At 70.0% G+C, this 26,152-nt stretch overlaps 6 protein-coding genes across 6 annotated transcripts; 1 reads left to right on the top strand and 5 right to left on the bottom strand.

The window, feature by feature from the left end:
• Positions 1-490: 490 nt before the first annotated feature.
• Positions 491-5,651, bottom strand: TMEM132A (transmembrane protein 132A). Its single transcript, XM_032187941.1, has 12 exons — positions 5,513-5,651; positions 4,858-5,072; positions 4,551-4,778; positions 4,102-4,454; positions 3,859-4,005; positions 3,409-3,601; positions 3,184-3,327; positions 2,901-3,103; positions 2,443-2,719; positions 2,153-2,344; positions 1,796-2,074; positions 491-1,612 (listed from the first exon to the last, which is right to left on the bottom strand). Exons 1-12 carry the CDS (start codon positions 5,571-5,573, stop codon positions 956-958), a joined length of 2,949 nt encoding a protein of 982 aa, XP_032043832.1. The 5' UTR covers positions 5,574-5,651; the 3' UTR covers positions 491-955.
• Positions 5,652-6,888: 1,237 nt separating this feature from the next.
• TMEM109 (transmembrane protein 109) lies at positions 6,889-7,850 on the bottom strand. The gene is made up of 3 exons (XM_032187942.1): positions 7,632-7,850; positions 7,434-7,536; positions 6,889-7,338 (listed from the first exon to the last, which is right to left on the bottom strand). Exons 1-3 carry the CDS (start codon positions 7,848-7,850, stop codon positions 6,947-6,949), a joined length of 714 nt encoding a protein of 237 aa, XP_032043833.1. The 3' UTR covers positions 6,889-6,946.
• Positions 7,851-8,967: 1,117 nt separating this feature from the next.
• Positions 8,968-12,842, top strand: PRPF19 (pre-mRNA processing factor 19). Its single transcript, XM_032188372.1, has 16 exons — positions 8,968-9,103; positions 9,209-9,358; positions 9,500-9,576; positions 9,659-9,800; positions 9,877-9,950; positions 10,027-10,089; positions 10,199-10,240; positions 10,333-10,407; positions 10,678-10,753; positions 10,985-11,094; positions 11,251-11,406; positions 11,487-11,556; positions 11,720-11,805; positions 12,171-12,341; positions 12,520-12,625; positions 12,709-12,842. The coding sequence occupies exons 1-16, from the start codon at positions 9,085-9,087 to the stop codon at positions 12,804-12,806; spliced, it is 1,515 nt and encodes a 504-aa protein (XP_032044263.1). The 5' UTR covers positions 8,968-9,084; the 3' UTR covers positions 12,807-12,842.
• Positions 12,843-13,496: 654 nt separating this feature from the next.
• ZP1 (zona pellucida glycoprotein 1) lies at positions 13,497-17,483 on the bottom strand. Its single transcript, XM_032189017.1, has 11 exons — positions 17,321-17,483; positions 17,010-17,131; positions 15,489-16,929; positions 15,035-15,205; positions 14,759-14,946; positions 14,565-14,662; positions 14,351-14,478; positions 14,075-14,264; positions 13,856-14,006; positions 13,685-13,769; positions 13,497-13,603 (listed from the first exon to the last, which is right to left on the bottom strand). Exons 1-11 carry the CDS (start codon positions 17,481-17,483, stop codon positions 13,497-13,499), a joined length of 2,844 nt encoding a protein of 947 aa, XP_032044908.1.
• A 1,761-nt stretch (positions 17,484-19,244) lies between these two features.
• Positions 19,245-20,881, bottom strand: LOC116490259 (acyl-coenzyme A amino acid N-acyltransferase 2-like). The gene is made up of 3 exons (XM_032189290.1): positions 20,419-20,881; positions 20,084-20,286; positions 19,245-19,832 (listed from the first exon to the last, which is right to left on the bottom strand). The coding sequence occupies exons 1-3, from the start codon at positions 20,879-20,881 to the stop codon at positions 19,245-19,247; spliced, it is 1,254 nt and encodes a 417-aa protein (XP_032045181.1).
• A 1,825-nt stretch (positions 20,882-22,706) lies between these two features.
• On the bottom strand, positions 22,707-24,194 carry CCDC86 (coiled-coil domain containing 86). Its single transcript, XM_032187944.1, has 4 exons — positions 23,962-24,194; positions 23,735-23,864; positions 23,225-23,299; positions 22,707-23,063 (listed from the first exon to the last, which is right to left on the bottom strand). The coding sequence occupies exons 1-4, from the start codon at positions 24,192-24,194 to the stop codon at positions 22,944-22,946; spliced, it is 558 nt and encodes a 185-aa protein (XP_032043835.1). The 3' UTR covers positions 22,707-22,943.
• Between the last annotated feature and the right edge of the window lie 1,958 nt (positions 24,195-26,152).

Below are 26,152 nucleotides of genomic sequence, written 5' to 3' on the forward strand. Positions count from 1 at the left end.
GGGACCTCGCCACGTGCTCGCAGGGTCCCCACCGTGCCTCGGGAGATGCCCAGGGCGCTGCGGGACCGCACAGTGCCGCACCGCGTCGCGCTCGGGACCCCCAGGGTGAGGGTGTCGTGGGAGCCATGCTGCACAGATCCCAACCTCCCCACGGTCCAGGGAGCTGGGATGGGCAGCACGGGGTGAGAGGGGTCCCCCCAGGCTCTGGGAGCACCCTGGGGTGAAAGAGCTCCGTGCGGGGCTCCCTCCTCCTCCACCGTTTTCTGTGGGTGCTGGCGAGGCCGTGGGCAGGCACCCACGGGGGTCGGAGCTTCACCTCCCTACCCGCAGCCCCTCACCCCCCATCTGAGCCCCTGGGCTTGGGAGGAGAGGAGCCGGAGGAGGTGAAGGGCCCCGTGGCTGTCCTCACGGCCCCGCTGTGCCTGGGGGAGCCACCACGCACCCCCAGCCCCCGCCCGCTCCAGCAACACCACGGCACGGGCACGGCTCGGCTTTTTTAAATATTTTATTTTTGTAACAACGTCAGAATTAAAAATCTTCCATAAATAACAGGCCCCCGCAGCGGCCCCATCCCACAGCGGTATGGATACAAAACGGACGTGTGGCCGGGGAGTGGGGGGGGTGGGAGAGAGGGGGGCATGGGGCGCTCCCCGGGTCGGACCACAGGACTCATCATCAGCACTATGAACACAACGTCGCAATGAGACCCACAGCAAGGGGCGGGCCGCAGCCTCCCCGCGCCCTCCGGCACCACGGCGGGGCCGGGGTGAGGAGACCCCCACCCCCCCCAAGGAGGGATGCTGCGGGGTGGGCGGCTGCCACCCCAACAGCCTTGGGGCCAGGCCCTCCGGTGTCCCTGCTCAGGCCACCAGGAGGGATGGGGACAGGGAGGAGGCTGGTCCCGTAGGGCAGAGCCAGCTCGGGGAGGGGGGGTGGGCTGGGGCTGCCCCCGGGGTCAGGAGCTGCCCCGGATCCTCTCCATGTAGCTCCTGAGCTCCTCGGGGTCCCGCAGCCCCATGTCCTCGCACACCCAGCGGATGTCGTCCTCGCTGGCCACGAGGATGGACTGCACGTTGGGGGCGGGCTGGGGGGGCTCCTCGGGGGCCCGTGGGGGCGCGAAGGTGACAAACTCCACACGCTTCCGCCGGCCGCCCCCCGGCGCAGCCCCTTCCTTGCGGGCCGGGGGGGTGCCGGCCGGCGGCGGGGCTGCGGGGGGAGACCCCGCGGTGGGCACCTGGGGGTCCCCGCAGCAGCAGCGCCCGGCCTCGGTGCCCAGCTGGGGGGGCGGCGGGGCAGGGGGCTCCGGCTGCTGGCGGTCCAGCTGCCGGCTCAGCTCCTCCTGGTCGGTGCCCAGCCAGACCCAGTTGTGGGGCTGGGGGGCCGAGGGGGCGGCCCCGGCGTCGGGGGGCTCCTTCTGCTGGTAGCGCAGCACGAAGAAGATGCAGTTGACGAGGAAGATGAAGATGGCCAGGCAGAAGACGCCCAGCAGGACGTACATGCCGATCTCCAGGTCGGTCACCCGCGCCGGGGCCTTCACCATCTCCTCTTCCTCCTCCTCCTCCTCCTCCTCCCTGCCCGCACGCCCGCGGCCTGCCTCCCCCTGCTCCTCCTCCTCCTCCGAGGAAGACCCCAGCCCCTGCAGCTTGGTGGAGGCCGGGCCCACGCCGCCGGGGTTCCTCCTGCGGGGCTCACCGCCCGCCGTCACCGCCTCCCCCGACATGGCCCCCTCGGCCCGCGGGAAGGGCGCGGGGGGCCGGGGGCTGCCGGGGGGGGTCCCGCGCCGGGCAGCCCCCACCTCCAGCCAGGCAGAGCCGGTGGCCAGGGCGGCCGCCCGGTGCCGGCCGCGGCGGCAGGCATCCGGGGGGTGCAGGCTGAGCTGCAGCAGGGCCCCCCGCCCCGGCCCCTCCGCCAGCACCCTCGGGCGCCAGGAGGGGGCCCCGGGCAAGCCCCCCGCCACGGTGACCACGGCAGGGTCCTGCGAGGCCACGGCCAGCGCCACGTCCTGCCAGCCGTACAGCTCCAGCGGGGCCAGCGTGCCGTCGGAGAAGGACAGCCAGACGGACAGCGTCGCCTCCTGCCAGGACGCCGGGGATGGCAGCGGGGCTCCGGGCACCGCCAGCACCCCCACGCCTCCCCGCTGCACCCCCCTCACCTGCTTGGGGGTCCGCAGCGAGCCCGTGGCCTGGCAGGTGGCCGTGACCACGCCGGGGTGGCCCGGCTCCGTCCGCAGCGCCAGCGCCAGCCCCGCCACCAGCTGGGCACGCAGCTCGGTCACCGTCACCTTCTCCTCCGACACCACCAGCATCTGCTCGCCCAGGATGGAGTCCGAGACGGGGGAGCGGACCTGGGGACACGGGGGGCACCTCGTCAGGCCCCTCCCCAGCCCCAGCACCGCCACCCCTCCAGCCCCACGCTGCCCCGAACGGTGCGCCCCGTGCCTACCTCCACGGAGGTGATGCCGGGCTCCCGGCCGACCACCACGGTGTCCCCCTCCAGCGACGCCACACGGGGGTCCTGCACACGTGCCCGGCCAGCCACCAGGTGGGTGACATCCAGGAGCCACTCGGGGCCGGGCAGGTAGGAGAGGTGACGGCCACCGTCCCGCGGGTGCGCCACGAAGTGCGCCAGGAACCGCACCGACGTGCGCTGGTACTGGGGCCGGCAGCCCCGCGCCCGCCGCTCAGCCTCCTCCCCGGGCTCATCCGCCTCCCCGTCAGCACTGGGGACAAAGGGACAAGGGACATGTCCAGCACCAGCCCCACGGGGCTCTGCGGGGCAGGGGGCTGCAGCAGGAGGACGTGGCACGAGTGCCGTGGGGCTCGGCACCTCCTCCTGCTCCCAGCTCCCTCCGGGCCCACGCCACGGCGGTGGCTGGTGACAGCAGGTTGGGACCTTCTCACCTCTCGGTGGCACCGGGCAGGCGCCAGCCCCGCACCTGCTCCAGGGTGGTGTCGCCGAGCTGGATGCGGAGCGGCAGCAGCGGGGCCCAGACGGTGAAGAGCAGCGAGGCGTGCAGGCGGCGCGACCAGAAGTCCACCCTTGCCCCCCGCGCCCCCCGGCTCTCCTTGCCCCCCACGAACACCGCGTCGCAGCTGTCTGCCACCTGCGGAGGGGACACACGGAGGGGCAGGGGGCTGCCAGCCCCCTGGGGGGTAGTGCCAGGGGGGCCGGGACCCCGCTCACCTGCAGCACCTGCTTGTCGGCCGACTCGCAGCCCAGCGGCTCGGTCACCTCGGCCACGCCACCCCCTGCCTCCACCGTCACCAGCGTCACCGGCACCGCGCGGGGGACGCCGGTCAGCGGGGCCGTGTTCAGCAGCTCCAGCTCCTGCGGGCAGAGCGGGGCTGAGAGCGCCGCGCAAGGCAGGGACGGGACGGGGAGGGACACGGGCACCGGGGTGGCACCCACCTGCACCAAGGGGACGAGGGCGCGCACGTCCCGCTCCGACACCTGCACCTCCCACACCAGCTTGTCCTTCTGCGCCTCGGGGTCCTGGCCGGGGTACTCCACCTGCCAGGTGAGGGGACGCGCCGGCGCCAGCCCCCCCGTCCCGTTCTCCACGGCCAGGTCCAGGTGCAGGAACTCGACCGCCTCCGACGCCCTGCGAAGTCGTGGCCCTGGCTGGGAGCTACTGGGGTGGGGCCACCCGCCACCCCAACCGGGATCTACTGGGACCTACTGGGATGGAGCTGTCCTGCAACCTACGATTTGAATGGGGGCTATCCCACAGCTCCAGCCCCCCTGTTGGGCCATACTGGGATAGGAGCAGCGCTACGCACGGGTCCCCATGCCCCAGCTGGGCCATACTGGGCTACACTGGGTGCCACGCAGAAGCCCCCCCAGCACTGCTGCCCCTACCTCCAGTCCCCGTGGGCGTCCCCGCTCCGCCGGCACGTCACCACAGCCGTCCAGTGCTTGGGGCCGCGGGTGCGCTCCAGCTGGACGGCCCAGGCAGGGTCCCCGGGTCGGGCCGCCACCACCAGCAGCCCCTTCTTGGCCTTGATCCTGGGGAGACAAGGCGTGGGGGGGCCACGGGATGCGTCACGCCGTGTCCCCCCTGACCCCTGCCCCCCAGTCCCGATCCCACACGCGGGGTCTCACCGCAGCGTCAGCTGCTGGGCGGTGAAGTTGTGCCGCAGGGCGAGGGTGGCGGCGAAGCGCTGCCCGGGGCGCAGCGTGGCGTCGGGGACGCGCAGCAGCACCCGCTCATCCAGCCGCACCTCCTGCCGCCGTGCCGGCGCTGCCACGCGCAGCTCCAGCGGCCCCAGGTACCGCGGGGCCTCCCGTGGCCCCGTGTCCATCCCCCCCCGGCCCCCGGCACGGCCGCACGCCCCCGGCCCCAAAACGCCGTAGTGGAGCTCAGCCGGCTCCAGGGGGGCACGGGGGGCAGGGGCCGCCGGGGAGAACCAGCGGGGGGGGATCTCCAGCTCCACCACGCAGACGCCCAGAGGAGCCTGGGGGGGGGATAAGCAGGCTCAGAGGAAAGGGGGGGAGCCGAAGGGGGGTCCCGCAGCCCCCTCCCCACCCCAGCCCCGGTGGGCAGCACCAACCTGCAGGCGGCAGGCGCCCCGCGCCACCCGGCCACGGTGGTGGGCATGGAGGGTGACGCAGGGCAAGTCCCGCTCCCCGGGGGGCTCCCGCTGCCCCGGCAGCCAGTCGGGGCCCCGCAGGTGGAAGAGGACGCGGGCAACGGGCTCGTCCGGGGACACGGCGCTCTCCAGGGACACGGCACGGACAGCCCAGCCCTCCTTCTCCGGGGGGCTCTCGGCGGGCACCTCCTGGAACAGACGGCGATGCTGGCGGGGTCCCAACAGCCCCGGGGGCTGCAGGGGGCTGGGAGGGGGGCTCGGGCATTACCTGCCGGGTGCTGAAGGGTGTGTAGGACGCCCGGAGCAGCGGCTGGGCGCTGGAGCCGTGCGGCAGCAGCAGGAAGGTCTCGGTGCGGGCGCGCAGGGAGGTGTTGGCGGCCAGGTCCCCGTCCGCCCGCTGCAGCCGGTAGTGCTCGGGCACCGCCAGCACCTCCAGCTCCGCCGGCAGGAACACGGGCTCCGGGGGGGCCCAGTCGCCGCTCGCTGCAGGGACGGGGACGGCTGTCACCGGCCTCGGGGACGGGGGGACGTGGGGAGCGCAGCCCCTACCCCTGCGCTCCGCTCTGGGGCCGGTGCCGCCCCCCCGGGGGTGCCCCGAGGTGGGGACCCACGGGCGCTGGTGCCGGAGCCCCCCCGGGGCTGGGGGAGCGCCGCGGGGTCCCGCAGGGTGGGATCCGGGCTCGGGGCAGCGGGATCCCGGGGGTCGCACGGCGCCGGTGCCGGCTGGATCCCGGGGAACGCGGTGAGAAGGGGCGGGGGGCGCCGCGCCGGGGAAGCCCCGCTGGGTGCCGGTGCGGCGCCGGGAGCGGATTCCCGGCGGCTCCCGGGAGAGCCGGGGGGGGAGATGCCGGAGGGCGCGGATCACGGGATGCCGGTGCCGGTACCGGTGCCCGGTGCCCGGTGCCCGGTGCCGTTGCGCTCACCTGATGCCCCGAGCAGGGCGGCGGCCAGCAGCGCCAGGCGGGCCCCCGGGGCCGGGGCCATGGCCGGTACCGGGGCCGGTACCGGGGCCGGGAGGGCTCCGCGGCGCGTCCGTGCGAACGGCGCCGCCGCTGCCGTCCCTCCGCCTCCGCGCCCAGACAATGGGGCCGGGGCGGGACCGGCACCGGCGCCGCCTCGCCCCGCCGGGTCCTAAACTCCCTGCACCGGGGCCCCGCCGGGGTGCGCAGCGCCGGGAGCACCGGGACCCCCGGCGGGAGGGGGCGCTGGGGGGGCCGGGAGGGGTGGGGGGCACTGGGGGGGACTGGGAGGGACTGGAGGCGCTGCAGGGACTGAGGGGACTGGGAGAATTGGGGGCACTGGGGGGTACTGGGCACACTGGGTGGAATGGGAAGGGCTGAGGGGACTGGGGGCACTGGAGGGACTGGGGGCACTGGGAGGGACTGGGAGGGATGGGGGACACTGGGGGGACTGGGCACGCTGGAAGAGAAGGGGGCACTGGAAAGACTGGGGACACTGGGAGGGACTGGAGGCACTGGAGGGACTGAAGGTACTGAGGGCACTGGGAGAACTGGGGGCACTGGAAGAACTGGGGACACTGGGGACACTGAGTGGAATGGAAGGGCTGAGGGGATTGGAAGCACTGAAGGAACTGGGGACACTGGGGGCACTGGGAGAGCTGGGGACACTGGGGGCAAGCAGGGGGGCCGAGGGGGCCCAGCGCAGGGACATGCAGAGGGCAGCGGGGCCGGCTCCTGGCACGGGCATCCCCCTGCTCCCCGCCTCAGCAAACACACGGGGACAGCGCGCGCTGCCCCAGCACCTCCCAGTCCCAGCCTGCCACCGTCCCCAGTGTCCTCTGTGTCCCCCCCAGGCACCCCGAGCACCCCGAGCACCCCGCAGCGCTCCCCCCTTCCCCACGGGGTGGGCCAGGCAGCACAAGGACACTGTGAAACTCTTTTATTTGGCACCGCACAGCAAAACCACTCAACAAGCAGCTGCAAAACCGAGCCGGCAGCGTGGGGCACGGCCGCTGTCCCACGGGGGGGGTGGCACCCATCTTTGGGGTCCCCTTCTCACCCCACAGCCACCTCCGGAGGCGGATGGACGGACGGACAGGCTGCCCCCTCTGCTCCTTGGTGGGCAAAAGGGGCTGGGGGCTGCCGGCGTGCCCCCTGGGGGACAAAGCAGCGTGGGCTCGGTGAAGGCACTGAGGGGGGGGCACGGCGAGCGGCTCCCCAGCTTTGGGGGGCAGCGGGACGGGGGCTGCCGGGACGGCGCCTGCCCCACGGGGTCACCGGCCACACGCGGGGTGGCGGAAGGGGCGAGCGGGGTTGGGGGGGGCGCACGCAGCGGGGGGTCCCACACGTGGGTGGGGTGGGAGGGGGGCAACGCAGCCCCCCCCACACTGCTCCCCCTCACTCCTCCTGCCGGTTCTGGGCCCCCCCCCACCTGTGCCAGCGGCACAGCTCCTCCACCTTCCACTCCAGGCTGCGGACGGCGGCTTCCAGCCGCGCTTCGGGGCCGGGGGGCTGCTCCCCGCCGCCCCCCAGCAGCAGGTAGAGCCCCCAGAGCCCCAGCAGCATCGCCGCCTGCGCCGTGGGGCTGCTGCCCTCGGCGGCCGCCACGCGGAGGAAGGCTCCCAGGAAGCAGCAGAGCTTCAGGCAGCGCAGCGCCGGCCGCAGCGGGGCCAGCAGCAGCCCCAGCAGCCGCGGCAGCAGCCGGGCCCCCGCCAGCGCCGCCAGCCCCCACAGCAGCACCCGCTGCACCTCGCCGGGGGCCAGCGCCGCCCCGCGCACCAGCCCGGCCCCTGGAAGGGGGGAAAACAACGGGGTCGGCGGGGTGCTGGTGGCGTGCGGGGGTCGTTTGGGGGTGCCCCCCCCCCCCCCCCCAGCCCAGACTCACCGCCCAGGCCGCAGGCGCTCAGGATGTCCCCCGCGATGGTGCTGAGCACGGCCAGGGCGGCCGAGATGGCGGAGGAGACGAGCCACAGCACGGCGGCCAGGCCCTGCGGGGGGGGGAAACAGGGTGCTTGGGGTCTTGGGGGGGGCGACACCCCCTCCGCGTCCCCGTAACCCCCCAACAAAGGGGTGTGGGGCTCACCTCCGCCAGCAGCCGCAGCGGCTCGGGGCCCAGCCAGCCCTCCAGCGTGGCCCAGGCGGCGTGGCCCAGGCGCCACAGCGGGTCGGTGCTGGGGGCTGGGGGGCTCCCGAAGCTCTCCGGGCCCCCCCCCGCCGCCGCCGCCCCCAGCGAGGGGGCCCAGGGCAGCGGCAGCAGCGCGGCCCCCAGCAGGGCCCGGCTCCCCCCGGTGTCGCCCCCCATCCCCGGCGCTGCCTCTGGCCCCGGGGCTCTGCGGGGAGCAGCACCGTGGGGGGGGGCAGCAGGGGCAGCAGGGGCTGTGCCCCCCCCGTACCGCCCCCCGTGCCCACCACGTGTCCCCGCTCCCCCCCAGGACCCCCCCCTGTGCCTGGTGTGACCCCCCCCACCCCTCTGCCAGACCCCCAGCACCCCAATATAACCCCCCCTTAACCCCCCCAAAACAACCCCCTATTACCCCCCAGTGTACACCCCCATTTATCCCCCCCACCCCCCAAAATACCCTTCAAGCGTCCCCATTACCCCCCAACACCCCCGAACACCCCCCTAACCCCCCCAAATTCCCCTGTAACCCCCCCAAATCCCCCTAACCCCTCCAAGTCCCCCCCTGACTCCCCCCAATCCCCCCACAAACCCCCAAATCCCTCCCTAACCTTCCTAAATCCCCCATAACCCCCCCGAATCCCCCCAAAACTCCCCCAAATCCTCCCAAATGCCCCCGTAACCCCCCCAAATCCCCCCTAACCCTCCCCAAATCCCCCCGTAACCCCCCCAAATCCTCCAAAATGCCCCCGTAACCCCCCCAAATCCTCCCAAATGCCCCCGTAACCCTCCCGAGTCTCCCATAACCCCCCTTCCCCCCCCCAAATGCCCCCGTAACCCCCCCAAATCCCCCCTACCCTCCCCCAATCTCCCCGTAACCCCCCCAAGTCCTCCCAAATGCCCCCGTAACCCCCCCAAATCCCCCATAACCCCCCCTGGCCCCCCCCAAATCCCCCCTTACCCCCCCCAATCCCTCCCTAACCCCCCCCCCACACCCCCCTACACCCCCCCAAATCCCCTCCTCCCGCCCCCCCCGCTCTCCCCTTCCCCCCCCCCGAGCCCCCCCTTGCCCCCCCCCTCCCCAATCAGCCCCCCCCGCCCCCCCCCAATCTCTCCGTGCCCCCCCGCCCCGTGCCCCCCCCCCGTACCCCGCCGCCGCACGGGGGCGCTGCGGGGGCGCGCGCTCAGCCCCCCGCCCCCCAGCCGCGGGGCACCATGGGAGTTGTAGTCCGGAGCGCCTCCGCGGCCCCGCCCCCCGCCGCGGGGCACGCCGGGAGCGCTTCCGTTTCCGGCGGCGGAGCCCGCGTGAGGCGGCGGGAGCGGCGGAGGGGCTCCGCGCGCCCCCCCCCCGACACACCGGGACCGGAAGCGGAAGCGGGAGGCGGAAGCGGAGCGGGGCGGCAGCGCGGGGCCCGCCATGGCCCTCATCTGCTCCAGTGAGCGCGGGGCGCACCGGGGGGGGGGGTTGGGCCCTGCCGGGACCGCGCTCGGTACCGGGGGCGGCGCCAGTGCCGCGCCGTGACCCGCGGCCTCCCCCCCAGTCTCCAACGAGGTCCCCGAGCACCCGTGCGTCTCGCCCGTCTCCAACCACGTCTACGAGCGGCGGCTGATCGAGAAGTACATCGCGGAGAACGGCACCGACCCGGTCAACAACCAGCCGCTGTCCGAGGAGCAGCTCATCGACATCAAGGGTAACGGCGGCCACCGGGGCTGAGCCCGGCCGCACGGGGGCTGCACCGGGACGAACCGCCCGGTGTGGGCACGGCAGGGGGGGCTGCGGGGCGGGGAGGAGGCGGCTGACCCCCCCCCTCCCCGTGCCGTCCCGTCGGCAGTCGCCCACCCGATCCGGCCCAAGCCGCCGTCTGCCACGAGCATCCCGGCCATCCTGAAGGCGCTGCAGGATGAGTGGGTGAGTGGCAGCCCGGGGATGGGAGCGGGGGCCGGGAACGGGGCTGAGCGTGCGTGTGTCTGAGCGTGCCCCGTCCCGGCAGGACGCCGTCATGCTGCACAGCTTCACCCTGCGCCAGCAGCTGCAGACCACGCGCCAGGAGCTGTCCCACGCGCTCTACCAGCACGACGCCGCCTGCCGCGTCATCGCTCGGCTCACCAAGGAGGTCACCGCCGCCAGAGAAGGTGACGGGGAAAGGAGGGCGGCCGTGAGCCTCGGGGAGACAGGGCAGGGCCTCACGGCGCTCCTCTGCCTCCGCAGCTCTGGCGACGCTGAAACCTCAGGCCGGCCTCATCGTGCCCCAGACCGTGCCGTCCTCCCAGCCCAACGTGGCGGTGAGTCCCCTCTGCCTCGCTCTGCGCTTTTCCCCGGTGTTCCCTTCCCACATATAACTAATTCTGTGCCTCACAGGGAGCTGGGGAGTCCATGGACCTGGGCGAGCTCGCCGGCATGACCCCCGAGATCATCCAGAAGGTGAGGCCCTGCCGCTTGTGCCGCTGCAGAGCTCGGTGGCTGTTCTCCAGCCTGCCCCTGCGCCTAGTTCTCCAGCCTAGGCTGCAGCCGCTGTCCTCTTGTTTTGCAGCTTCAAGACAAGGCCACGGTGCTGACCACGGAGCGTAAGAAGGTGAGCAGCCCCCTCCTGCTCCCGAGACACTGCGGAAGCGAGGACGTGACGTGTCCTGAGGTGTTCATCCCTGCGCCCTTCTCCTTTTGCAGAGAGGCAAGACGGTTCCGGAGGAGCTGGTGAAGCCGGAGGAGCTCAGCAAGTACCGGCAGGTTGCCTCGCACGTGGTGAGTGCTGCGATGCGGGATGGGCACTCAAAAACACTCTGCTTGCTGCTGGGTACGTGCTTGGCAGCATCAAAAGGTGATGGGTCTGCTGCTGGGCAGAGCTAGCAGAGGGTCGTGGCTCTTCCCACGGGGATCTGTGCTGGGGTGCACGTGGTACGGGCTCCTACAGCTGAATCAGAGCACCCTGGGCTCCCCCCAGGGCCCTCTCTGTTCCCTGTGGAGCATTTTCTTGCTCGCAGCACTAACCTGGCATCCTTCTGCATCGTGCAGGGGCTGCACAGTGCCAGCATCCCGGGGATCCTGGCCTTGGACCTCTGTCCTTCCGACACCAACAAGATCCTCACCGGTAAGGGAGCCGCCTCCATGTCACGGGGAATCTGGTGGCAACAGAGAGCCCGCGGCTGCTTGGGAGCAGGGCTTTGTGCTTCTGGGGGCTGAGGGGGTCGCAAAGAGGCGTGAGGAATTCTCTCAGCTCACGGCAAAGCTTCCCAGGGCAGGGCTCTCCGGGAGCAGCAGGGAGATGTTGGACGCGGCTGGCCTTGCTGCATCTCTCCCAGCTCCCCGCTGTGTTTTCCAGGCGGGGCTGATAAAAACGTCATCGTCTTCGACAAGAGCTCAGAGCAGATCCTGGCGACACTCAAGGGCCACTCCAAGAAGGTCACCAGCGTCGTGTTCCACCCCTCGCAGGTGCGCTGCTGCCCCTTCTGGCCTCTTCCTTCGTGGCCAGACTTGCCCGGATCGTGCACCCCGTGTCTTTCCCTGGCCAGATCCTGCCTTTAGCAGCTTTCAGACAGAAGCCCGGCGGTGCTTTGGTGTTAACCTTCCTGCCTCGCCCCTCTTTAGGAGCTGGTGTTCTCGGCTTCTCCCGATGCTACCATCCGGATCTGGTCCGTGCCCAACGCCTCCTGCGTGCAGGTTGTGCGTGCCCACGAGGGCTCCGTGACCGGGCTGAGTCTGCACGCCACGGGTGACTACCTGCTCAGCTCTTCTGATGACCAGGTGAGGCCCGGACCTAGCTCAGAGCATGCAGACCCCCCGTGCTGTCGCTGTGTGCTCAGCACCCTGTTCCTCCCTTCCAGTACTGGGCTTTCTCGGACATCCAGACCGGCCGTGTCCTCACCAAGGTGACAGACGAGAGCTCTGGCTGTGGTAAGGCTGAGTGTGCCCACCCGGGGGGGGTTTCCGTGACCGTGCAGAGTGGTATTTTGTGGCCTCTCGGAGCATGGGAGAACTCGTCTGGGGGCTGTTGGTGGAAGGGCTGTCCCAGGACAGAGCCTCCTCAGCCCTCTGCTGTTTCCCTGTTTCTCTGCAGCTCTCACCTGCGCCCAGTTCCACCCGGACGGGCTCATTTTTGGGACAGGGACGATGGACTCTCAGATCAAGATCTGGGATCTGAAGGTAGGGCTGGCCAGGGGTACGCAGGGGGTGGGGAGTCAGCGGTGTGGTGGGCTCGGTGCCCAGCGGCTGTGCTGTGCTGGAGCCCCGGCACAGGGGCAGCTCCTGCTGTTTTCTGTGCTCTGTGCCGGCTCGCTGGGCCATTTTAGCTCTGCAGCAGCCCGACTGTGCAATCTGCCCTGGGCTGAGCTATGTGGGCAGAGCGAGAGGTGCAGGGATCTGCTCTCCAGTGTCCCTGGGGCTTTCCTCATCCCTGCACGTGCAAATTCTCGCTGTCCCCTGGGGGCTGTTGTCCCTCTCCTGCCCAAGCTGCTCCCCGAGGCAGCGTCTCCCTGCCAGCAGCCCGTGTCTGACCCTCCTGTCCCCAGGAACGCACCAATGTGGCCAACTTCCCGGGGCACTCGGGCCCCATCACCAGCATCGCCTTCTCCGAGAACGGCTACTACCTGGCCACAGCTGCAGACGACTCCTCCGTCAAGCTCTGGGACCTGCGTAAGCTCAAGAACTTCAAGACACTGCAGCTGGACAATAACTTCGAGGTGCGTGGCAGTCCCTTTTCCCCTCTGGCAGCCTGCTGGGCCGCTGCTGGCCACCCCAGCCCTGCTGACGCGCTCTGGGAAGCCCGAGGTGGAGGTGCCACAGGGGTGTTGGGGCAGAGGGGAGCAGCTGGAGCTCCCCGGGTGTGTCCTGAAGCCTTTTCCCCCCTCTCCTTCCCAGGTGAAGTCTCTCATCTTTGACCAGAGCGGCACCTACCTGGCGCTGGGCGGGACGGACGTCCAGATCTACATCTGCAAGCAGTGGACGGAAATCCTCCACTTCACCGGTGCGGGGCGCGGGGCTGAGGGCGGGAGGGAAAGCGCCTCGGCCCGGCCTAACCCTAACCCCTCTGCTGCCTTCCCTCCGCAGAGCACAGCGGCCTCACCACAGGAGTGGCTTTCGGCCACCACGCCAAGTTCATCGCCTCCACGGGCATGGACCGGAGCCTCAAGTTCTACAGCCTGTAGCCCCGGGGCCGGGGCCGGCAGCTCCCGCTGCAGCGCTGGGGTTTGGGGTGGGGAGGGAGGGTTTCGGGGGGGTTGGGAGGGAGGGAGGGAGGGAGGGGGTTTCGTTACTCCTTTAGGCTCCCCATCTCTAGCTGGTGGAGAGGGGAAGTTAGTTGGATGTCGCCCTCCCCGTGCTTCATGGATTTGTTGTTTGGGTTTTCTCCTTTTCCAGTTTTGGTGTTTGTCTTTCAGGCTTTGGGTTCTCTGCCGTGGCTGTGAGCGATGCGCCCAGCGTGCGCGGGTGGGAGTTCGTGGGGGGCACGTGTGGAGGGAGGGAGGGAGGGAGGGGGACCCTGTGCAGGTTTTGTAAGCAGTTACTAGTTTCAGGATGGAAATAAAGAATTATTCACCTTAGCAGCGCTCAGCCTGCTGGGGAGGGGCGCGCTGCTGCCAGGGCGGGGGGCGAGCAGGGGCCTGGGGGTGCTCCCCTCCCTCCCCCCCCGGCTCTGTGCTGCCGGAGGGGCCGTGAGCAGGGGGCAGAGGCTGCGTGGCCACAGCAGCTCCAAGGCTTCAGCCTTTTTCTTTTGCAACGGAGCCCAGACAAAGCACTGCCAGCCTGCAGCCAGAGCTCTGCTCTCCTTTGGTTTATTTTTTGGGGTTGAGGAGGAGGAAAAGGGCAGCCCGTGCCCCAGGGAAGCGGCAGCGCAGGGCTCAGCCTCTCCCCGCCGCAGGCCTCTTGGGGAAGACGACTCGGCCCTGGGAGGTGACCGTGCCCACGGCGTTCGCTGTCCCCTTGTCCCCCGCTGCCCGGCGGGCTCCTGGGGAGGGGACATCACGAGGGTTGGTGTGGGGGACAGCCAGGGGTGGTCAGGCCCCTCCCCACACCAAGCCCAACTTACGGGAGGGCACAGCCAGCTGGCAGGAGGGCCGGCAGGGCTCGGGCTGCGCCAGGTGGCACACGGAGGCGCTGCACTGGATGTACACCTGCGAGCAGCGGGGACAGATCACAAATTGCTCCGTGTCCCGCAGAGCGAGGGGACCCCTACAGCACGGGGACCCCCACCCCTCACCTCTCCCTCCAGCACCGCCATGGAGGGGGTGTCCACGAAGGCGAAGGTGGAGACGACGAAGCGCTGGTAGTGGCTGGGGAAGGGCAGCTGCGGCGAGGCGGGGCCCACGGGCACCAGCTGCGTCCTGTAGTTGTCCCCAGCGAAGGGACACCTTGGGGAGGGGGCGCGGGGTCAGGACGGGCAAAACTCCCCCCGGCCACCCTCTCCCCGCCTGCTCACCCGTCCACCAGGAGAGGCCACTGGGGCTCGGCCGCCGGGCCGGTGCTGGGGGCCGCCCAGCACTGGTGCAGCACCAGCACCAGGTTGGGGTCGGTCTTCTGCAGCAGCCGCACCTCCACGTAGATGGGGTCCCGCAGCACCTTCACCAGGGGGTACTCGCCCTCCGCGTGGTAGGCGCCGTAGCTCTCATCTGCGGAACCACACGATGCTGAGCGGGCTGCGGCCCTCGGCGGGTGGGCAGGGGGGCAGCCGGGGGGGCTCCGCGGGGCCGCTCACCGGTGGCGATGCGCAGCTGCAGGCGCAGCGGGCCCGGCTGCGCCATGGGGGCGGCGGTGGGGGGCACGGCCACCTCCAGGCGCAGCGGCAGCAGCTCGCTGGCGTTGTAGATGCAGCGGGCATGGAGGCTGCAGGGAGGGACCGTCGGGGTGAGCCGTGTGGTGTCGGGGGGGTCCTGATGCCTCACACCCCCACCCCACGTCCCCTTCCTTACATGTAGACGCTGTCCCGCGTGATGGAGCCGCGGGGACCCGGCTGCACGTCGATGGTGGAGATGAGCTGGTTCTCGTAGATCAGCCGGTCCTCGATCACCTGGGGGGGACACGTGTGTGTGTGTGTGTGTGTGTGTGTGTCGGGCTCCCCTCGCCCACCTCCCTTCCCCAGAGCCCCGGGGGCTGCATCCCCAACCTGCACGGTGGTGCCGCACTGCGTGACGGGGAAGTGGAACATGACGAAGGCCTCGGTGGTCTGGGCGGGCTGGCAGCCGGGCTGGGTGCTGCTGGCCAGGCGCACGCTGTCCAGGTTGTAGGGCTGCACGGAGAGGCCCCGCGGCACCACCAGCACGAAGTGCCCCTCGGGCAGGCACTGCACGGTGGCTGCGGCACGCGGCGGCACCGGTTACGGGCAAGGCAGCGGCCGCGGGGCACTGGTAGGTGACGGGGAGACCCCCCCCGAGCCCCCTACCTGTGTTGCCGTAATAGCAGGGCGTTGCACGGTCCGTGTCATCGTAGCAGCACCCCGCCTGCAGGCAGGCATCGCGGCCCTGCGGGGCCATGCAGGACAAACGCCCTGCTGCCACCTGGCACTGCTCCCGCGTCAGCTGCATGCCTAAGAGGGCAGGGGGCTGGGAGGGGGCTCCCTCAGCAACCCCCTGCCCATCCTGAGCACCCCTCTGCCCTCCCCAAATATCTCCCTACTCACCCTCAGCATCCCCTCGCCCACCCCAAACATCTCCTACTCACCCCAAACACCCCCCTGCTCACCCCAAACATCTCCTGTGCAAGCATCCCCTACCCACCCTAGTGTCCTCCCACCCAAGCATCCCCCCTGCCCACCCTCAGCACCCCCCTGCTCTCCCAAGCCCCTCCAGCAATGCCCCCGCCCTGGCTACAGCCCCCTGCCCACCCCCCCGACCCACCTGCCCCTGCCGAGGGGTAGAAGAGAGCCGTGGGGCGCAGCAGACCGGGCTGGGGGTGAAGGCCAGGGTGGAGCAGCCCCGGCTGGGCTTGGGGCTGCAGCCCCGGGTGCACCAGCCCCGGCCGAGGCGCAAGGGCTGGGCGCAGGAGCCCCGGTCGGGGCTGGCCGTGCTGCAGCAGCCCTGCCTGGCTCTGGAGGCCGGGGCGGAGGAGGCCAGCGTGGGCGTGGGACTGAAGGCTGGGGAGAACAGAGCCCGCCTGGCTTTGGGGATGAAGCCCTGGGCGTGAAAAGCCGGCTTGCGTCTGAGCTCCGGCGTGCACCGAGCCAGGCTGCAGGCCGGGGGGCACCAGCCCAGGCTGGTGCTGGAGCTGGAGCCCCGGGCGAAGGAGACCCGGCTGGGTCTGAACCCCAGGGTGCACCAGTCCGTTCTGGCTCTGGGACTGAAGCGCCGGGCGAAGGACACCAGTTTGGGTTTGCCCCCCGGGGTGCAGCAGCCCGTTCTGGTTTGGGGACTGAAGCCCTGGGCGAAGGAGACTGGTTTGGGTTTGCACCCCTGGATGCAGCAGCCCAGGCTGGTTTGGGGGCTGAAGCCCCGGGCGAAGGACACTGGTTTGGGTTTGCCCCCCGGGGTGCACCAATCCGTTCTGGCTTTGGGTTTGAAGCCCTGGTCGAAGGAGACCGGTTTGAGTTTGCCCCCCGGGGTGCACCAATCCATTCTGATTTGGAGACTGAAGCCCTGGGCGAAGGAGACTGGTTTGGGTTTGCCCCCCAGGGTGCACCAATCCGTTCTGGTTTGGAGACTGAAGCCCCGGGCGAAGGATTCCCGTCTGGGTTTGCCCCCCAGGGTGCACCAATCCGTTCTGGTTTGGGGACTGAAGCCCTGGACGAAGGAGACCCGTCTGGGTTTGCGCCCCTGGGTGCAGCAGCCCAGGCTGGTTCTGGAGCTGGAGCCCCGGGCGAAGGAGGCCTAGGCGGCTCTGCCCCCCGGCGTGCACCGCCCCGTGCTGGTTCTGGGGCTGCAGAGCCGGGCGAATGAAGCCTGGCTGGGGCTGGCTGAGGGGGCGAGCTGCTCCTGCCTGGTTCTGGGGCTGGAGCCCCGGGAGCCCGAGGCTGGGCTGGCGCTGCAGCCCCAGAGCTGGCTGTGTCTGCGCCACGGGGTGAACCTGGTCCCTGGGGGGCCGGGGGGGCAGCTGGGGGCCAGGGACAGCCAGGGCGGACTGGGATACGTGCTGCAGGAGGCCAGCCTGGGGGACGAGGACCTCAGCCTGGCTCTGGTGGACGCCGTTGCCCCGAACGGGCTCGAGCTGGCCACGCAGGCTCGTGGCAGCGACGGTCTCGTAGTTGGCCGGCTGCGGGCAGGTCATGTTCACCTCGTAGGAGGCGACCGCCACCCCGCTGAGCAGCGTTTCCTCCAGCTGCACCCTCAGAATATAGCGGTCATCCTGTGGGGGGGGCACAGGAGGGGCCGTCACGCCCCCTGTCCTGCCCCACCGGGCACCCCAGGGGCGGGACGCGGCCTCACCTTGACCAGCACGTGGCAGCCCTCGTAGCCAGAGGAGAAGACGAACGCGCCGTCCGCCCCGCTGTTGAGCCAGTGCAGGCAGATGGAGCAGTTGGCCACTTCAAAGTGGGTGCCAAACTCATCTGCGGGGGTGCCGAGGGGGGACGTCAGGTGGCCCTGCACCCACATCCCCTTGCTGGCCCCATCCTGGTGCACAGCACCGTGCCGCGATGCTCCCCGGGGATGCGCAGGGAACCCCCCAAACCCCACAGAAGCCACGTGGCTCAGCCTGGCGTCGGGACGGCACCGGGGTCCCTGAGCTCCCCACTCACCCACGACCTTGAAGCGCACGGCGCGGCCCCGCGAGGCGTAGGCCAGCAGCTGCATGCCGTAGTCGCCGCAGTCGTAGCGGTACTGCAGGAGTGCCAGGGCAGAGCGCGGCCCCGCGGGCAGCAGCAGCAGCAGCGGCAGCAGCAAGGAGAGGCTCCAGCCCATGGCGGTGCTGAGAGCAGCGCGGGGCTCTCCGTGGGGCAGCGGCGGGGCCGTACCTTTATATCCATGGGGCTGGGGGGCAATCAGATGACCGGCAGGGACAGGACGGTGCCTCCTGCCCCACACGGGGGACGAGCCCTTCCCGGGGTTCCCAGGCCAGCACGACCCCGCTGCCACAGCCCGCCAGGGCGATGGCAGGGCGGTGGGGGGAAGCGAAAGTTGTTCAAAGGAACGGCTTGTCCCGCGGCCCCGCGAACGGGGAACCGAGACTCGGTGGCGGCAGGATGCGAAGCTGGACCCAGAGCAGCGACCGAAGCGGCACCACGCGGGCACCGCTGGGCTCCTTCCTCCTCCCGTGCCGCAGGGCGCGGGGTCTGGCACCAGGTGACGGTGACAGCGGTGGCATCAGGTGCCCTGCTGGCCATGGGACCAGGAGCACGTCTAGGTGGGGGCGTCTCCAAAGGGTCGGGGTTGGAAGGGATGCATAAAGACCACCCAGCCCCACAGCAGGAACCTCTTCCACCAGGTCGCGGTGCCCAAAGCTCCTGTGGCACGCCCAGCTCCTGCAGCAGCACCGTGGGGTCCTTGGCACGCTCCTGGGGCGCTGAGGGGAGCAGACACAGCCCCCCCATTGCAAAGCCCAAGGGGGGGTTGTGCCCTGATCCCCCGGGCTGCCGCTCGCCCTCGCCCTGCCCCGCTTGTGGTGCTGCGGGGGAACCGAAAGTCGTTGGAAGAGCACCGTGCCCCGCTGCTGCAGGGCTCAGGAGAACTGCTCCCGCAAATGGGGAATCGAGACTGCTGCTGCCAGCAGGGCACAGGGCCAGGGGTCCCCACCGGCCACCCCTCGGCTCTGCCCTCACCTCCCGTGGCTGCCCCTGTGCCTGCGTGGCACCGCTGGCCCTGCCGAGCCTCGTGGTGCTGGGGTGCCCAGGGCAGGACCCGTGGCGTGACCAAGGGATGGACGGGGCACGAACACTGGGTTTTGCCCAGGCTGAGGGGCACGGGCAGGGCTGCTCGGCCCCGCAGTGCAGGGAAGGACCTCGCTCCCCTCGGGTCGCTGCTGACGGCAGCGTTTCGTGGGTTCCCTCTGCACGCTCCCCTCCCAGGCCCCCGTCCAAGTTTCCCTTCTGGGTCCTGCCCTTATTGGAACTTAAACTCCATCACCCCGACACCGGCACCCGCTTTGGGGTTACAGCCAGCTCCAGACCTGTCCCAGCCCTGCTCCAGCCCCATGCAGGCAGCTCTTTGCTGCCAGCTACGATGCTGGGGTTTGAGCTCTGCTTCTGGCAGCCACTGTCCTGCACCACAAGGAGCCCCGGAGCCACCGCTCCCTCCTGGCGCTCAGCCCCCAAGCCCCAGCTGCAGGAGCCGGGCACCCACGGGGCATCATTCCCCCTTGCAGGGTGATAAAGTGCAGCTCCATGGAGACAGCCGGCCCCACAAAGCAGGCTGGAAGCACGCTTGGTTTTCACCTTTTTTGGGGAAGGCTTTGGGTTTTTTTGTGGCCACAGAGCAGCGGACGCCCCTGCCCCTTTCTGCTGTCCACCAGACGGCTTCCTGAGCATCGCCTGGGGAAAAATCCCTTTCCAACAGGCCCGAGCTCCCACCAGCTCAGCGCACCCACGCCCAGGACAAAGGGCTGAGCCATGGCCGCTCTGCTATCAGCCTCATTAAACCTTAACGAGTGGCAGCGCAGTGCTCGGTCAGCAACTGCAGGAGCACACAGGCCCAGGGTCGGTGCCCAGGGCGCTTTTATTGCAGGGCTCACAGCTTGATGGAGGCGGCGGGGCCCAAGTGCAGCTCCAGGAACTGGATGATCTCCTGCCACGAGTGCTCCTGCGCCTTGGCGTGGGCCTGGGGCTCCCCGCCCCACACCACGGGCCGGGGGCTGCCCCGCAGGCTGGAGACGCTGCAGAGGGGCGAGCCGGGGGGCTCGATGAGGTGGCCGGCCCCCGGGTAGGACAGCAGGCGGTAGGCGTCCTGCCGCATGCGCGCGGTGGCCAGCTGGGCGAAGAGCTTGCTGTTGAAGCTGCGGTCGGCCTCCCCCACCACGAAGAGGACCTTCCCCTGGATCTTCTCCACCGGGATGGCCGAGGCGCTGCAGGCGGGGTCCCGCGGGTCGGCGAAGATGGCCGAGTTGTCCATGGCGCCCAGCTCGGTGAAGAGCATGCGCTCGGTGTAGTAGGGGATGGGGGGGATGTGGAGGCCCTTGTAGGTCAGCGGGTTGCCGTGCAGGAAGGCCGTGCCGTTGATCCACACCGTGGCCACCACTTGCGGGAGGAAGGCGGCCATGGCCAAGGCCACCTCGCCCCCTTTGGACACGCCGACGACGCCCAGGCCCGGGCCTCGCACCTACAATGGGAGAGGAGAGGGAGCACCTGGTGGCACCACTCGCCCCGTGGGATGTCACCACGGTGTCCCCTGGCCACCAGCATGTCCCCAGAGCCAGGATGTCCCTGGGCACCAGCACACTGGAGTCACCCGGCCATCTCCAAGCACAAGGAAGCCATCCCTGCTCACGGGACAGCCTCGTTGGAGGGGACACCCCCAGTCCCCGGGACGTCCCCACTCACAGGGGCCACCCGCCGCCCCGCAGCACTCACCTTGGGGTGCTGGAGGAGCAGGTTGGCCGCCTCCTCGAAGTACTCCAGGTCCAGCTGGGTGAGGGTGCGGGGCAGGTCATCGTAGGCGAAGAAGGCCAGCGCCAGCACCGCGAAGCCCCGGCTGGCCAGCAGCCCGGCACGGAACTCGATGAGGCCACCCGCACCCCCAAACAGGTCAATCACCGCCGGGAAGGGACCTGGCCCTGTGGGGCAGCACGGGACCCGTCACCACGGGGGTGACACCGGGGAGGGACCCCCCAAGCTCTTCTCCAGCTTCGAGCCACCGGGGTGGGGGCCCGGAGACCCTTTGGGTCTGGGGGCGCCCCCGTGCTCACCTGGAGGCAGCAGCAGGGCCCCCCGGACCCGTCCCTCCCGGATGGGCACCCGCTGCACGCCGGGGCCCACGTACCACCGCTCGGCCGTGCAGGAGGCCAGCAGCTTGTCCTGCGGCCCCGTCACCAGGCAGAGCCCGTCAAAGACCTCCAGGTGGACGAGGAAGGGGCTGCCCGCCACGTCGCGCTTCACCAGCCGTCGGAAGAGGCTGTCGGGCTGCAGGAACCAGAAGAGCCCCATGGGCCAGACGCCGGCGTAGTTGCCCCCCAGGGCGGCGTGCTGGGCGGCATCCACCTCGCCCGCCTCGTCGGCGCGGTAGAAGGCGCGGGCTTGGAAGCGCTCGCCGTGCTCGTCCGTCAGCCAGGCCCGCAGGGTGACCAGCTGCGAGGGGGACAGCCCCCGCACCACCACCTGCACCGCGCGGTCGGCCAGCGAGGACTGCGGTGTCACCGTCACCTCCACCATGGTGGACCTGGGGGCAGAGGCGCCGTGCGTCACCCCCGGTGTCCCCCCCGCTCACCTTGACCCCTCGTCCCCGGCACCGGCCGAGGCAGAGGGGCTGCGGGTGAGCTTTGGTGTCAGGGTCCCAGCCCCCCAGCTCCACGCAGCTTCTGCTCAGCTCAGCCTGGCCACGGCAGAGCCGGGAGCTCCGCACAGCCCCGGCACCAGCCCTGCCCAGGGACGAGGGGCTGCGCTCACCCACACGGCACGACTGGGAAGCCACTCACAAGCCCCAAAACCACAGGGACGGGCTCCGAGCTCCCTCTTACCATGCACAAGCGAAGCCTGGGCTGGTGTCGGGCACTGGGACAGGCGGCTGGGAGAGGCAGCGCCTGCCACCCACCCTGCCCCACGCGGTCTCGTCAATCATTAACCCAGGAAGCAGTGGGAGCGCTGCCCGCCCGGACGCTGACCCTCGGCTCCGCCGCGCCCCACGGCTCCTGGAGGGTCCTTCACCCCTCCCCGTGCTCCCCCTCCATGGGCGCTGCGCAATTCCCCTCCCTCTGCTTTGGGGGAGCTTTTGGCTTGCCCCCCCAGCACTCCGCCCAGCCGCAGTGCTTCGGTTCAGCACGGGCAGAAGGCGCAGCCAGGAGCAGGAACAGATTTATTGCGACCAGGAGCGCAGCAAACAGCACAGGCAGGGCCCCTCGCCGCTCTCCTGCAGCCGTCTCATCCCACCAGGCACCAGGAGGGGACCCAGGCCACGGGGGGGGGAATGGAGGCAGGTTCCTGCTGGCGGTGGTAGGCGAGCCCTGTCCCTGCCCACCTCCCCATCCACCCTTATCTAACAGGCGTGAGGCTCTGGAACACCACAGTCAGAGCAATTAAGTAGACGAAAGCTACTTTGGTTGGAGCGGGTGCCTAAGGCAAGGCAGCCCATGCTGCCAAGCGGGCTCACCACGTGAACACGTGGCTTTGGGACTGGTGCAACTGACAGAATTTCGGGTTTTTCGATCCCAGGAAGGTCTAGGTGACGCCAGGCCTGCTGGCACCAGGTGGGATGCGCCTCTCTCAGAGAGGGGTAAGGATTTGGGCTCAGGAGGTGGCAGGGCTGGTGGATAGGGCTTTAAACTAGAGCTGGAAGGGGAAGAGGAGAAAACCAGGCATGCTGGTGCTGAGTTAATGGGCGGTGCACTATTATCAGAGGGACTGGGTGCCAGTGAGGTCCTTTGGTCGGCTCCACAAGGTGCTGTGAGTAGGGAGGTGCATTTGAAGTGCTTCTACACACACACACAGTATGAGGAATAAAATGGAACAGCTAAAAGTCTTGGCCCAGTCCCACAGCTACAACATCAGCATAAGCGAAAGCTGGAGGGAGCAGTCCTGTGGTCTAAACTTTTTTTTTTTTTTTTTTTGTCACATGGTCTAAACTTTTGGGCAGACCTGTGTGGTGGCAGGAGTTGGACTCAATGATCCTGATGGGTTCCTTCCAACTCTATGATCCTATGATAGGGCAAGAAAACCAAACCCAAACACGAAGAGGTACACGTGGATCTCCAGCCCCAAGCCCCTTCCTTCCTCCCCCCTCCCTGCTGTCCCCCAGCCCACCCCAATGCCCTGAGAGAGGCAGCAGGAGGCTGCACTGCCCCATGCGGCCCCTCTCCAACTTCTGCAGCACAGCAGAGGTGCCCCCACCCCAGTGTTTGTTCTTGTGGGGGGAAGACCCCCTCCTGGAGGAAGGGGAGCCTTGAGGGACAAGGGGTTGTGGTTCTCTGTAACCCTGGGAAGACAGAGGGAGACCAGCAGAGAGATGCCAGCCTTCCCTTGAGCCACTGGAGGCGAGCCCAAAGCAGTTCCTCTTTGTTTTTATACAGAAAAGGCAAATTTGGGCAGCTGAAGCAGATCTCCGTCCATCCCCAGGCACCAGCAACACCCTGGGGCTTCACAAGGCAGGGGGATGCAGCAGCTGGATCCTGCAGGTCACAGCCCCGCGTGACCCCCCCAGCTCCGTCCTGCTGTCTGTCCGTCACCGAGGCCCCAGAGAGGCGCGGGACCCGCAGAGCCCCGGCCGCCCGGTGCCCTGGCCTCACTCCGTGGCTGCTTTGTGCCGCACGGGCGCCTTCTGCAGCGCGGCCAGCGTGTCCCGCTTCTCCACCCGCCGCAGCTGCTTCTTCTTCGCCCGCTTGAGCTTCGTCGGGTTCCGGATCTGAGGGGAAGAGGCAGCTGTCAGGCAGGTGGCAAGGCACTGCAGCTTAGCCTAATGCTCCTGGGAACGTCTCCGGGCTCCTCCAGCTCCCGCGGCAGGGAGGAGGCAATAATCTTCACCCCACCACCCGCAGCTCCCAGGCCTCTTCCCACCGGACTCACCACTTGGACAATTTCCGCCTTCCGCTCGTTCTCCAGGCGCCGCTTCAGGTTCTCCTCCCGCCGCCGCTTCTTCTCCTGCGGGCGAAGCACCAAAACCAGCCCTGCAGCTCCCACCCTCCACCCTTAAACCCCAACCAGCGCTGGCCCACGGCGCAGCCGAGCTGCCAGCCAGGGAGCTGCACAGCTACAGCAGCACGTGCACCAAACCCACTGCACGAAGCCGAGCTGTTGGCACGAGGTCTGAGCTGATTGAGCGAGTTTAGCCCACGCCAGCAACTCGCAGCTGGCAGGACACGTGGCAGGACAGTGGGGCAGGGGGCTTGGTGCCCTGCCTGGCCGCACCGAGGGTTGTGGGACAGCTCTGCCACGACAGCCCCGAGCCCAGGGCACGGGCACGGAGGCGACACCGTGCAGTGAGGAGAGCCAGAAGCCTCTGCCCGCAGCCTGGCAGCGCTCAGAGCTCGCCGTGCGCCCCCAGAGGGGCTGCACCCCACACCGCAGCCCCGTTACCTCGCGCTGCCGCTGCTTCCCCTCCTGCAGCTGCCGCGCCAGCTCTCGGACCAGCCTCCTCTCCTGCCGCTCCTTCACCTTGCGCTCCCAGGAGGCGCGCAGGGGCTTGTCCCGGACCATCAGCGAGAACCTGCCGGGGACACGGGGCCGTGCGGGCAGCGGGGCCGGGCGGGGCCGGGCGGGGCCGCCCCCCCCCCGCAGCCCGGTGCCCCCGGCGCGGCCCGCACCTCTTCCTGCCGGGGTCCTTCCACACGCGCCCCGATTTGGGCCTGCCCCGGGGGATGGCGGCCACCGCCGCCTCCTTCCGCTTCTTGGCGGCCTTGCGGCGCCGCGGGGCCGGGCCCGGGGCCGTGCCGGGCGCTGGGGCCGAGCTCGGGGCCTCCCCCCCGGGCCCCGCCGCCGCCGCCGCCCCGTCCCGCTCCATCCTCCACGAGGCGCCTTCCCGGCGGCGCTGCGTCATGACGTCATAGCGCGCCCTGCTTCCGCGCTGACGCCGCCTTCCGCCCTCCCGCCGCCATCTTGGTGCCGGGCAGAGCGACCCCCCCCGACCTCAACACCGCCCTCCTCCTACCGCGCCGCCATCTTAGTGCCGGGCAGCGGCCGCCATGTTTGTGCCGGGCAGCGGCTTCACCCCCCCCTCCACCACCACCACCACCACCGTCCCGGTGCTCGCCCCCCCGCGGGCACGGGGAGACGCGAGGCGGCGGCTGGGGGTTGGGGGGGCGTTTATTGGGGGTCCCGAGGGGCTTCCGCTGAGGCTTCGGAGTCTGGGCCTGCTCCGTGGGGCCTGGGCCTGCTCCGTGGGGCCTGGGCCTGGTCCGTGGGGCCCGGTCCTGCTCCGTGGGCCCGTTCCTGCTCCGTGGGCCCGTTCCCGGTCCTGTTACAGCGCCTGTGGGGCAGAGGCGGAGGAGGCCGTGCCCAGGCCATGCCCAGGCCATGCCCAGGCCGTGGGGGACACGGCGGGCGCAGGGGCCGCGTGGCGCCGCTCACCATGCGGGTGTAGCTGTGGCGCCTGACAGCCGAGCAGCCGAAGGCCAGCGCCGCCACCGCCGTGCAGAACTCGAGCAGGCAGAAGAGCACTGCCACGGCGTCCAGCCCGTTGCTCAGCGCCTGCCGGCAGCGGGACCCCTGGGGCTGGCAGCTCGCCCACCGGCAGCTCCCGGTGCCCCCCTCCGTGCCCCCCGGCCGTACCTTGGTGTTGGGGTTGAAGCACCACTCCTGCCGCAGCTGCAGCAGCGGGCTGCCCGTGCAGCCGGGGACGCTGCGGGTGATGGCCGTGGCGTGGATGAGGGTGGCCGCCAGCGTGCTGAGGATGACCCCGGCGTTGAGGACGCAGCAGGCCTTCACCTGCAACGGGTCGCAGCGCTCAGTGGCACCGTGCGGCTGGCACTCGGATGCCTGCCCTGCCCGGAGAGCCAGCGAGGCGACAAAGCCGCAGGAGAAGCCGCTTCGAGCAGCGCCACCCTTTGTGACGCTTCTCCTCCATCATCTGAGCGCAGCGTGGCCAGGCCTTGTAGATGCCCTGAAGGCTGAAGGCTCGGCCACACGCCGCTCGGTGCGCAGAGCTGGGCACCTCCAGGGGTGGGATGAGCCCTCGGTGCACGCCCGTGGGGATCCTACGGGCTGCTGGGGTAGGCAGGGGTGGCAGAAGCAACACAAAACACTTACCAGCAGGATGTTCTCTCTTTTGTCACTTTCCACTAGGAGAGAACCTGAGACCAGGAGCTGCTTGGGAAAGAGATGGAGAGAGTCAGCAGCTGGCCGTGCCTTCCCTGTCACACGTCCTAGAGCCCCAGTGGTGTTTGGGTCTGCCCTCACGAGCCCTCCATCCCCAGGGGGCTGTGGGCGTGAGATAAGGGCGTACGAGGAGATCCTGGTGACCCGGGGATCCGCCCCTAGCAGCAGATCCCCTGGGATCTCTCAGGTGGTGAGGGGCTGAACCCCGGCGTGCCCTGCTTACCAGGACCCCGAGCCAGAAGAGGATCCCACTGGCCACAGGGAGGGAAAAGTCCCTGTGCTCCGCCGCCGTCAGGATGATCCCGAAGCAGAAGTGAATGATGCCGGTGACGATGTGGATGGTCTGGGAAAGGACAGGGGAGAGGGATGCCCAGGCACTGTGTTGGCGAGGACAGGCATCGCCGTCAGCCCTGTCCCACCCCTATCCCGCTGCCACCGGCACGGCACCGAGGGGCTTTGCCCCCGGGACGTCGCGGTCTCACCCCCAGCAGTTTGGGCTGCGATTTTCTGAAGCCCTTGACTTGGAACGAGGACACGGTGGGCGCGGGCGGCACGGAGCTGGAGGCCAGCTGGGCTGCACGTGGGTCCGTGGCCGGGATGACCTCCGTGATGATCCTCACGCCGCCGGAGTCCGTCACCGTGGCTGCCATCGCCTGCGGGCAGAGCGGGGCCGGGGAGGCT

Source organism: Aythya fuligula, chromosome 5 (genome assembly GCF_009819795.1).
Source record: "Aythya fuligula isolate bAytFul2 chromosome 5, bAytFul2.pri, whole genome shotgun sequence".
NCBI lineage: Eukaryota > Metazoa > Chordata > Aves > Anseriformes > Anatidae > Aythya > Aythya fuligula.

What these genes read in the sequence shown, in the direction of transcription:
- TMEM132A (XM_032187941.1), bottom strand. Translation starts at nt 5,573, where the DNA reads ATGGCCCCGGCCCCGGGGGCCCGCCTGGCGCTGCTGGCCGCCGCCCTG. An exon ending in GCCCAGCAGCTGACGCTGCG is followed by an intron (nt 4,006 to 4,101) that starts GTGAGACCCCGC and finishes TTGTCTCCCCAG; the next exon opens with GATCAAGGCCAAGAAGGGGC. An exon ending in CCGACAAGCAGGTGCTGCAG is followed by an intron (nt 3,104 to 3,183) that starts GTGAGCGGGGTC and finishes TCCCCTCCGCAG; the next exon opens with GTGGCAGACAGCTGCGACGC.
- TMEM109 (XM_032187942.1), bottom strand. Translation starts at nt 7,850, where the DNA reads ATGGGGGGCGACACCGGGGGGAGCCGGGCCCTGCTGGGGGCCGCGCTG. An exon ending in CGCTGCGGCTGCTGGCGGAG is followed by an intron (nt 7,537 to 7,631) that starts GTGAGCCCCACA and finishes CCCCCCCCGCAG; the next exon opens with GGCCTGGCCGCCGTGCTGTG. An exon ending in GAGCGCCTGCGGCCTGGGCG is followed by an intron (nt 7,339 to 7,433) that starts GTGAGTCTGGGC and finishes CCCCCCTTCCAG; the next exon opens with GGGCCGGGCTGGTGCGCGGG.
- PRPF19 (XM_032188372.1), top strand. An exon ending in CACCAACAAGATCCTCACCG is followed by an intron (nt 10,754 to 10,984) that starts GTAAGGGAGCCG and finishes TGTGTTTTCCAG; the next exon opens with GCGGGGCTGATAAAAACGTC. An exon ending in AGACGAGAGCTCTGGCTGTG is followed by an intron (nt 11,557 to 11,719) that starts GTAAGGCTGAGT and finishes GTTTCTCTGCAG; the next exon opens with CTCTCACCTGCGCCCAGTTC.
- ZP1 (XM_032189017.1), bottom strand. Translation starts at nt 17,483, where the DNA reads ATGGGCTGGAGCCTCTCCTTGCTGCTGCCGCTGCTGCTGCTGCTGCCC. An exon ending in TGGCCTCTCCTGGTGGACGG is followed by an intron (nt 14,007 to 14,074) that starts GTGAGCAGGCGG and finishes CCCCTCCCCAAG; the next exon opens with GTGTCCCTTCGCTGGGGACA. An exon ending in TGGCGGTGCTGGAGGGAGAG is followed by an intron (nt 13,770 to 13,855) that starts GTGAGGGGTGGG and finishes CGCTGCTCGCAG; the next exon opens with GTGTACATCCAGTGCAGCGC.
- LOC116490259 (XM_032189290.1), bottom strand. Translation starts at nt 20,881, where the DNA reads ATGGTGGAGGTGACGGTGACACCGCAGTCCTCGCTGGCCGACCGCGCG. An exon ending in GGCCCTGCTGCTGCCTCCAG is followed by an intron (nt 20,287 to 20,418) that starts GTGAGCACGGGG and finishes GCTGCCCCACAG; the next exon opens with GGCCAGGTCCCTTCCCGGCG. An exon ending in TGCTCCTCCAGCACCCCAAG is followed by an intron (nt 19,833 to 20,083) that starts GTGAGTGCTGCG and finishes CTCCCATTGTAG; the next exon opens with GTGCGAGGCCCGGGCCTGGG.
- CCDC86 (XM_032187944.1), bottom strand. Translation starts at nt 24,194, where the DNA reads ATGACGCAGCGCCGCCGGGAAGGCGCCTCGTGGAGGATGGAGCGGGAC. An exon ending in AAGGACCCCGGCAGGAAGAG is followed by an intron (nt 23,865 to 23,961) that starts GTGCGGGCCGCG and finishes TGTCCCCGGCAG; the next exon opens with GTTCTCGCTGATGGTCCGGG. An exon ending in AGGCGGAAATTGTCCAAGTG is followed by an intron (nt 23,064 to 23,224) that starts GTGAGTCCGGTG and finishes TCTTCCCCTCAG; the next exon opens with ATCCGGAACCCGACGAAGCT.